Source organism: Homarus americanus, unplaced genomic scaffold, assembly GCF_018991925.1.
Source record: "Homarus americanus isolate GMGI-L3 unplaced genomic scaffold, GMGI_Hamer_2.0 scaffold32871, whole genome shotgun sequence".
NCBI lineage: Eukaryota > Metazoa > Arthropoda > Malacostraca > Decapoda > Nephropidae > Homarus > Homarus americanus.
In genome coordinates this window covers 175,144-183,214 of record NW_024748870.1, presented here as the reverse complement: position 1 = coordinate 183,214, position 8,071 = coordinate 175,144, and the positions used below count along the sequence as shown (strand labels likewise).

Below are 8,071 nucleotides of genomic sequence, written 5' to 3'. Positions count from 1 at the left end.
TGGCTTTAGACCATCACATGGCTCCACTGACGTGATGTTCGCTGCCCGCCAGATACAAGAAAAGTGCAGAGAGCAGCGTTATGACCTGTACATGACCTTCATTGACCTAACCAAGGCCTTCAACTCAATTCAACAGGGAAGCCCTTTGGCTGCCCACCAAAATTCATCAGCATTGTAAGGCAACTCCATGATGGCATGAACGGCAGTGTCCTGTACAATGGCACCCAATCTGAGTCCTTTCCATCCAAACAGGGGTAAAACAAGGATACGTACTGGCACCAACTCCCTTCCTTACTCGTGCCAGTGCCAATTTAGCCGGCGGGGTGGATATCCAGTACAGGATGAAGGGTCTTTTCAACATAAGATGACTCCAGGCAGGAACAAAGGTGCCAAGAGCTACCATTACTGAACTTCAGTATGCAGATGATCATACCCTCGTCGCTCACACTGAACGCAACCTACAGGAGATCCTGAACACCTATGCAGATACGTATGCACACTTCTGCCTTGAGATAAATATACGAAAGATTCAAGATTCTCTTTCAGCCTGCCCCTGGTTCAGCCACACCTCATCATCCATCCAGCTTAACAGTACTGTACTACCCTCTCTAATGTTACCCACTTTCACTATCTCGGCTCCAACCTGTCCACCACCCAAGGACATTGATGAAGAGATTCAACATCAGATGAGATGTGCATCTCAAGCCTTTGGTAGATTCAGTCCCCATGTTTTCAGCTGTAGGGAGCTGAAATTATCTACAAGTTGCATGTACGAGGTCTGTCCAAAAAGATACCAAACTTTTTAAATAGCGCGCCAACGAGCAGGCGCAGCGTGCTCGCGATGGGAGCGCTGTGTAGCGGTGACCGTGAGCTTTAGTCTAACACTAGCAGCATCACGCTACATCAATTAGTCATCGAGCTACACGAGCTAGAGTGAATGTGTGTTTAGTGCACTTGGCGATTTGTTGCAAGTTGAACAATGAAGGATCTTAAAGAGCAACGTGTTTGTGTGAAATTTTGTTTCAAATTGGGAAAAACTTTTAAGGAGAATTTTCAAATGTTGCAACAGGCTTATGGGGAGGATTGTTTGAGCCGTACACAATGTCACGTGTGGTACCAGTGTTTCAAATGGGGAAGAACATCCACCGAAGACGATCCCATATCTGGACGGCCTTCCACGTCAACGGACGGCGATCACGTTGAGAAAGTGCGTGCTGTGATCCATGAAAATCGTCGCCTGACTGTCCATGAAGTTTCTGAAGAAGTAGGCATCTGTGAAAGTTCGTGCCACACGATTTTAACCAAAGAACTGAAGATGCATCGTGTTGCCGCAAAATTTGTGCCACGTCTGCTGACATATGAGCAAAAGGAGAACCGTGTCACAGTCAGTCAGGAGCTGTTTGATCGTTCGAATGCTGATGAAAACTTTCTGAAAAATGTCATAACAGGTGATGAAACGTGGGTGTACAGCTACGATGTCGAGACAAAAGGCAGTAGTCGCAGTAGGTTGGAACATCGTCGCCATGACCAAAAAAAGCAAGTCAGAGTCGCTCAAATGTGAAGGTGATGTTGATCGTCTTTTTTGATTGGAAGGGCGTCGTTCACCATGAGTTTGTTCCACGTGGTCAGACAGTCAATAAAGAGTTTTACTTGGAGGTCCTGAAGCGTTTGAGGGAGGCAGTGCGAAGGAAAAGGCCTGAGGCGTGGACAAACAAGACCTGGATGCTGCACCATGTCAATGCACCTGCTCACTCGTTGCTCCTTATCCGTGATTTTTTGGCGAAGCATGAGACGACTATCGTCCCCCAGCCACCCATTTCTCCGGATTTGGCCCCTGTTGACATTTTTTTGTTCCCAAAGTTGAAATCCACCAGGAAAAGTCGCCGATTTCAAACGATAGAAGAGATGGAAGAAAATTCGCTTGAGACCTGCGTTCCAGAACTGGAAAAATGTTGGGAGCGTTGTATCAACAGTGGAGGGGAGTACAGGTACTTTGAAGGAGACAAGTCTGATTAAGTTGAAAGTAAAGCAATAAATTTGTTTTTTAAAAAATTTGGTTTCTTTTTGGACAGACCTCGTATATCGATTAGTGATCTTCCCCACCCTGCTATATGGCAGCAAGACATGGGTCACATACAGGAGGTACCTCAAGGCACTTGAAAAATTTCACCTAAGTAGTCTATGTTCTTCCTCCAGGTTCGCTGGGAAGACAAGACCAACATGATTAGCCTGGACAACAACTTTTACCCATGTTGGAATGAGTCTTAAGACAAACCTGAAAAGTGCCAAATCGACCCCTCACCTGAGACGATTACAATTACTCACCGTATGACTTGGAGGAGCACCACAGAGTGTCAATACTAAGTTAGCCCGACAGGCATACCGAGACAGACAAGCGCTAGCGCTGGAAAGATGCTGCCGCTGTCCTCCCTCACTAGGGCCCCTCCTGCAGTGCAGCTGTGGATGACCCTGCCAGTCCTGTAGGCATGAATCACCTCAGAGCTCACCGTGACATCCTTGAGTCATCATTGCTGGATGATTGTCATACTCGATTCTGGAGTGACTGAAAGTATAGTGTGTGTGTGTTGGGGTGTGTGGGTGGTGTTGGGGGTGTGTGGGTGGTGTTGGGGTGTTTAGGTGGTGTGGTGTATGGGTGGTGGTGGTGTGTGGGTTGGGGTGTGTGGGTGGTGTTGGGGTGTGTGGGTGGTGTTGGGGTGTGTGGGTGTTGGGGTGTGTGGGTGGTGTTGGGGTGTGTGGGTGGTGTTGGGGTGTGTGGGTGTTGGGAGTGTGGTGGTGTTGGGGAAGTGTGGGTTGTGTTGGGAAGTGTGGGTTGTGTTGGGAAGTGTGGGTGGTGTTGGGATGTGTGGGTGTTGGGAAGTGTGGGTTGTGTTGGGAAGTGTGGGTTGTGTTGGGAAGTGTGGGTGGTGTGGGATATGGGTGGTGTTGGGGAGTGTGGGTGATGTTGGGGAAGTGTGGGTGGTGGGAAGTGTGGGTGGTGTTGGGGTGTGTGGGTGGTGTTGGGGTGTGTGGGTGGCGTTGTGAGTGTGGGTGGTGTTGGGGTGTGTGGGTGGTGTTGGGGTGTGCAGGTGGTGTTGGGTGTCTGGTGTGGTGGGGCTATGCAGGTGGTGTTGGGTGTGAGTGGTGTTGGGGTGTGAGTGGTGTTGGGAAGTGTGGGTGGTGTTGGGGTGTGTGGGTTGTGTTGGGATATGTGGGTAGTGTTGGGGTGTGGGTGGTGTTGTTGTTAAGTGTGGGTGGTGTTGGGAAGTGTGGGTGGTGTTAATGTGGGTGGTGTTGGGAAGTGTGGTGGTGTTGGGATGTGTGGGTGGTGTTGGGATGTGTGGGTGGTGTTGGGAAGTGTGGGTGGTGTTGGGATGTGTGGGTGGTGTGGGGATGTGTGGGTGGTGTTGGAATGTGTGGGTGGTGTTGATGTGTGGGTGGTGTTGGTTGTGGGTGGGTGTTGGGATGTGTGGGTGTTGTTGGGAGTGTGGTGTGGGTGTTGGTGTTGGGGAGTGTGGGTGGTGTTGGGGAGTGGGTGTGTGGGTGTTGGTTGGGTTGGTTGGGGTTGGTTGGGGTTGGTTGGGTTGTGTGGTTGGTTGGGGTGTGTGGTTGGTTGTGTGGGTGGTTGGGGTGTGTGGGTGGTGTTGGGGTGTGTGGTTGGGTTGTGGGTTGGGGTTGGTGTTGGGGTGTGTGGGTGGTGTTGGGGTGTGTGGGTGGTGTTGGGGTGTGGGTGGTGTTGGGGTGTGTGGGTGGTGTTGGGGTTGGGTGGTGTTGGGGTTGTGTGGGTGTTTGGGGTGTGTGGGTGGTGTTGGGTGTGGGTGGTGTTGGGAAGTGTGGGTGTGTTGGGAAGTGGGGTGGTGTTGGGGTGTGGGTGGTGTTGGGGTGTGTGGGTGGTGTTGGGGTGTGGGTGGTGTTGGTATGTGGATGGTGTTGGTAAGTGTGGATGGTGTTGGGGTGTGTGGGTGGTGTTGGGGTGTGTGGGTGGTGTTGGGGTGTGTGGGTGGTGTTGGTGGGTGTGGGTGGTGTTGGGATCTGTGGGTGGTGTTGGGATCTGTGGGTGGTGTTGGGATCTGTGGGTGGTGTTGGGATCTGTGGGTGGTGTTGGGGTGTGTGGGTGGTGGGATGTGGGTGGTGTTGGGGTGTGGGTGGTGTTGGTAAGTGGTGGTGGCGAGGTGTGGTGGTGTTGGTGGGTAGGGTTGGTAGGTGTGGGTGGTGTTGGAAGAGTGGGTGGTGTTGGGGAAGTGTGATGGTGTTGGGAAGTGTGGATGGTGTTGGGAAGTGGTGGGAAGTGTGGTGGTGTTGGGATATGTGGGTGGTGTGGGGATGGTGGGTGGTGTTGGGGTGTGTGGGTGGTGTTGGGGTGTGGGTGGTGTGTGTGGGTGGTGTTGGGGTGTGGGTGGCTGGGTGTGGGTGGTGTTGGGTGTGTGGGTGGTGCTGGGGTGGGGGTGTGAGGTGGGTGGTTGGGGGTGTGGGTGGTGTTGGGGTGTGGGGTTAGTGGGTGGTGTTGGGGTGTGGGCGGTTGGGTGTGGGTGGTGTCAGTGTGGGTGGTGTGGTGGGTGTGGGTGGTGGTGCTGGGGGGGTGTGGGTGGTGTTGTGGTGTGTGTGGGTGGTGTTGGGGTGTGTGGGTGGTATTGGGGAGTGTGGGTGGTGTTGGGGTGTGTGGGTGGTGTTGGGGTGTGTGGGTGGTGTTGGGGTGTGTGGGTGGTGTTGGGGTGTGTGGGTGGGTTGGGGTGTGTGGGTGGTGTTGGGGTGTGTGGGTGGTGTTGGGGTGTGTGGGTGGTGTTGGGGTGTGTGGGTGGTGTTGGGGTGTGTGGGTGGTATGGGTAGTGTGGGTGGTGTTGGGAGTGTGGTAAGAAGGTGGGTGTTGGGTGTGGGTGGTGTTGGTGGGTGTGGGTGGTGTTGGGTAAGTGGGTGGTGTTGGGATCTGTGGGTGGTGTTGGGATCTGTGGTGGTGTTGGGATCTGTGGGTGGTGTTGGGGTGTGTGGGTGGTGAATGTGGTGGTGTTAGTGTGTGGGTGGTGTGGTGGTGTGGTGTGGGTGGTGTTGGTAGGTGTGGGTGGTGTTGGCAGGTGTGGGTGGTGTTGGGAAGGTGGGTGGTGTTGGGGAATGTGGTGGTGTTGGGAAGTGTGGATGGTGTTGGGAAGTGGGTGGTGTTGGGAAGTGGTGGTGTTGGGGATGTGTGGGTGGTGTTGATATGGGTGGTGTTGGATGTGTGGGTGGTGTTCGGATTAGTGGGTGGTGTTGGGGTGTGTGTGGGCGGTTGGGGTGTGTGGTGGTGTTGGGGTGTGGGTGGTTGGGGTGTGGGTGGTGTGGTGGTGTGGGTGGTGTTGGGGTGTGTGGGTGGTGATGGGATGGTGGGTTGGCTGTGTGTGGGTGGTGTTGGGGTGTGTGGGTGGTGTTGGGGTGTGTGTGGTGTGTTGGGGTGTGTGGGTGGTGGTTGGTGTGTGGGTGGTGTTGTGTGTGGGTGGTGATGGGTGTGTGGTGGTGATGGGGTGTGGATGGTGCTGGTGGCGCGGCGGATGTTGGGGGTGTTGGCGGTGTTGTGTGTGGGTGGTGTGGGGTGTGTGGGTGCTGGGGCGTGGGGTTGTGGGTGTGGGGTGTTGGGTGTGGGTGGTGTGGGTGGGTGGTGCTGGGGTGTGGGTGGTGTTGGGGTGTGGTGGTGCTGGGGGTGTGTGGGTGGTGTTGGGGTGGGTGGTGCTAGTGTGTGGGTGGTGCTGGGGTGGGTGGTGTTGGGGTGTGGGTGGTGTCAGGTGTGTGGGTGGTGTTGGTGTGTGGGCGGTGTTGGGGTGTGTGGGTGGTGCTGGGGTGTGTGGGTGGTGTTGGGGTGTGGGTGGTGTGCTGTGTGGGTGGTGTTGGGGTGTGTGGGCTGGTTGGGGTGTGTGGGTGTTGGGGTGTGTGGGTGGTGTTAGTGTGTGGGTGGTGTTGGGGTGTGTGGGTGGTTGGGGTGTGTGGGTGAGTGTGTGGGTGAGCTGTGTGGGTGGTGTTGGGTGTTTGGTGTTGGGGTGTGGTTGGGGATATGTGGGTGGTGTTGGGGTGTGGGTGGTGTTAGTGTGTGGGGTGGTGGGGGTGTGTGGGTGGTGTTGGGATGTGTTGTGTTGAGATGTGGGTGGTGTTGATGTGTGGGTGGTGTTGGGATGTGTGGGTGGTGTTGATGTGTGGGTGGTGTTGGGATGTGGGTGGTGTTGGGATGTGGGTGGTGTTGATGTGTGGGTGGTGTTGATGTGTGGGTGGTGTTGGGATGTGGGTGGTGTTGATGTGGGTGGTGCTGGGATGTGTGGGTGGTGTTGATGTGGGTGGTGCTGGGATGTGTGGGGTGTTGGGATGTGGGTGGTACTGGGATGTGTGGGTGATTACGGATGTGGGTGGTGCTGGGATGTGTGGTGTTGGGGTGTGGGTGGTGTTGGGGTGTGGGTGGATTGGGATTGTGGGTGGTGTTGGGTTATGTAGGTGGTGTTGGGTTATGTGGGTGGTGTCGGGGATGCTGTGGTGGTGTTGATATGTGGTGGTGTTGATGTGGGTGGTGTTGGGGTGTGGGCGGTGTTGGGGTGTGGGCTGGTTGGGGTGTGTGGGCGGTGTTGGGGTGTGGGGTGTTGGGGTGTGTGGGCGGTGTTGGGGTGTGTGGGTGGTGTCACGTGCCTGTAGCGCCGGGAACTCGATGGCGTGAGGCATATGTTCACGCCTCCATTTCCCACAAGCTATTAATAACTTGTTAATTGTACTTATTATATTATTGTTGTTCTTAGTTACTTAGGTTAATTGTATATTTATGTATGTTATTAATATGCATCATTGTGTTACTGTGTTAAGTCAAATCAAGAGTAGTATTAATTAATTATATAAACTATCTAGCAAATGTCCTGGATCACGTGATATGAGACGGCCATCCTCATCAGTGGGGGACGCCCCAGAGAGTAGCTAAAACCGTATAGACAGACGTGGTCCATTCTTTCTCTAGCCACCTTTGTCTAGTGCTTGTCCAGTCTTCTGCAATGCCCTAGGGGTATCAGGTATTAGTGACATCGCCAGATAGGGCCTAGGAAGGATCCTGGTGTTAGGGAATCTCCTATTGGTAGGAAATAACCATTTTGTAGTGATTGTTGTATATATATTGTATGTCTGTGTAATATAGTTATGTTAAGTAGTATTCGTTTGGTCTAACTCCCACGGTATATTTTCACCCTTCTGGCATCCTCTTATTTTAATATACAATCACTTATTCCTTAAATTCTTGATGTTAGTGAGTACTCCTTTAGAACATAAATTGAATTACGTATATACTCATATATAACCCCTCATTTATAGGTTCTATCCTGATTTTTGACCAAGAAATCATAATTTATGATATTCTCGTTTATAGTTCGACCCACGTTTTTAGAGTAATGGAACAACAAAATCTTCAGTAAAACGCCCTACATCCTATAAACTGAGGCTCAGCCAAGACCTGAAACACGAAAAGCGAAGGCAAATTGTTTACCATTTATTATTACTAACACTTTACACTGAAACGCTGGTAGTTTCAACAAAATATTGTATATTTCCATTCAAATATTATTCAAGTCAATTACGAGGAATATTATTGATTTGCAACAGTTTTTAACTAAACCATTCAAAAAGCGATTACGGTAACATCTTTTGAGCGAAGAAAGCGAAAGTCATTGTTTCTAATCATTTTTTTCAAGACTTTCCACTGTAATACGACGTAATTTCAGCAAAATATTACATTTCCGTGAATGTATTATATCAAGCACAGTATGAATATATCATTGTAATATAACAGAATTTTAACTGAAAGCTATAAAAAAACGAATAACATCTCAAGAACATCGGAAGCTTAGGTAAAGTCTTTTGTTTTCGTCATGTATTCTATCCTATTTTACATTGAAATACATCACGTTTCAGCAAAAACTACTATTTATTTCTGAGAATATATTCATTCAGGCGCAGTTTAGGTAAAATAAATGGATGTAATAGTTTTTTAACTGAAAAGCGATTCGAAAAAACACGCACTTCTCTAGCCCTGTTCAAGGAGAGGACTGGGAGAAGCTGTTTGTTGCTGCAGATGACAAGGAAAATG

The 8,071-nt window shown here is 51.3% G+C and overlaps 1 protein-coding gene across 1 annotated transcript; it reads left to right on the top strand.

The window, feature by feature from the left end:
* Nucleotides 1-979: 979 nt before the first annotated feature.
* Nucleotides 980-1,561, top strand: LOC121853109 (protein GVQW3-like). Its single transcript, XM_042347051.1, has one exon. The coding sequence runs from the start codon at nucleotides 980-982 to the stop codon at nucleotides 1,559-1,561; it is 582 nt and encodes a 193-aa protein (XP_042202985.1).
* The last annotated feature ends 6,510 nt before the right edge of the window (nucleotides 1,562-8,071 follow it).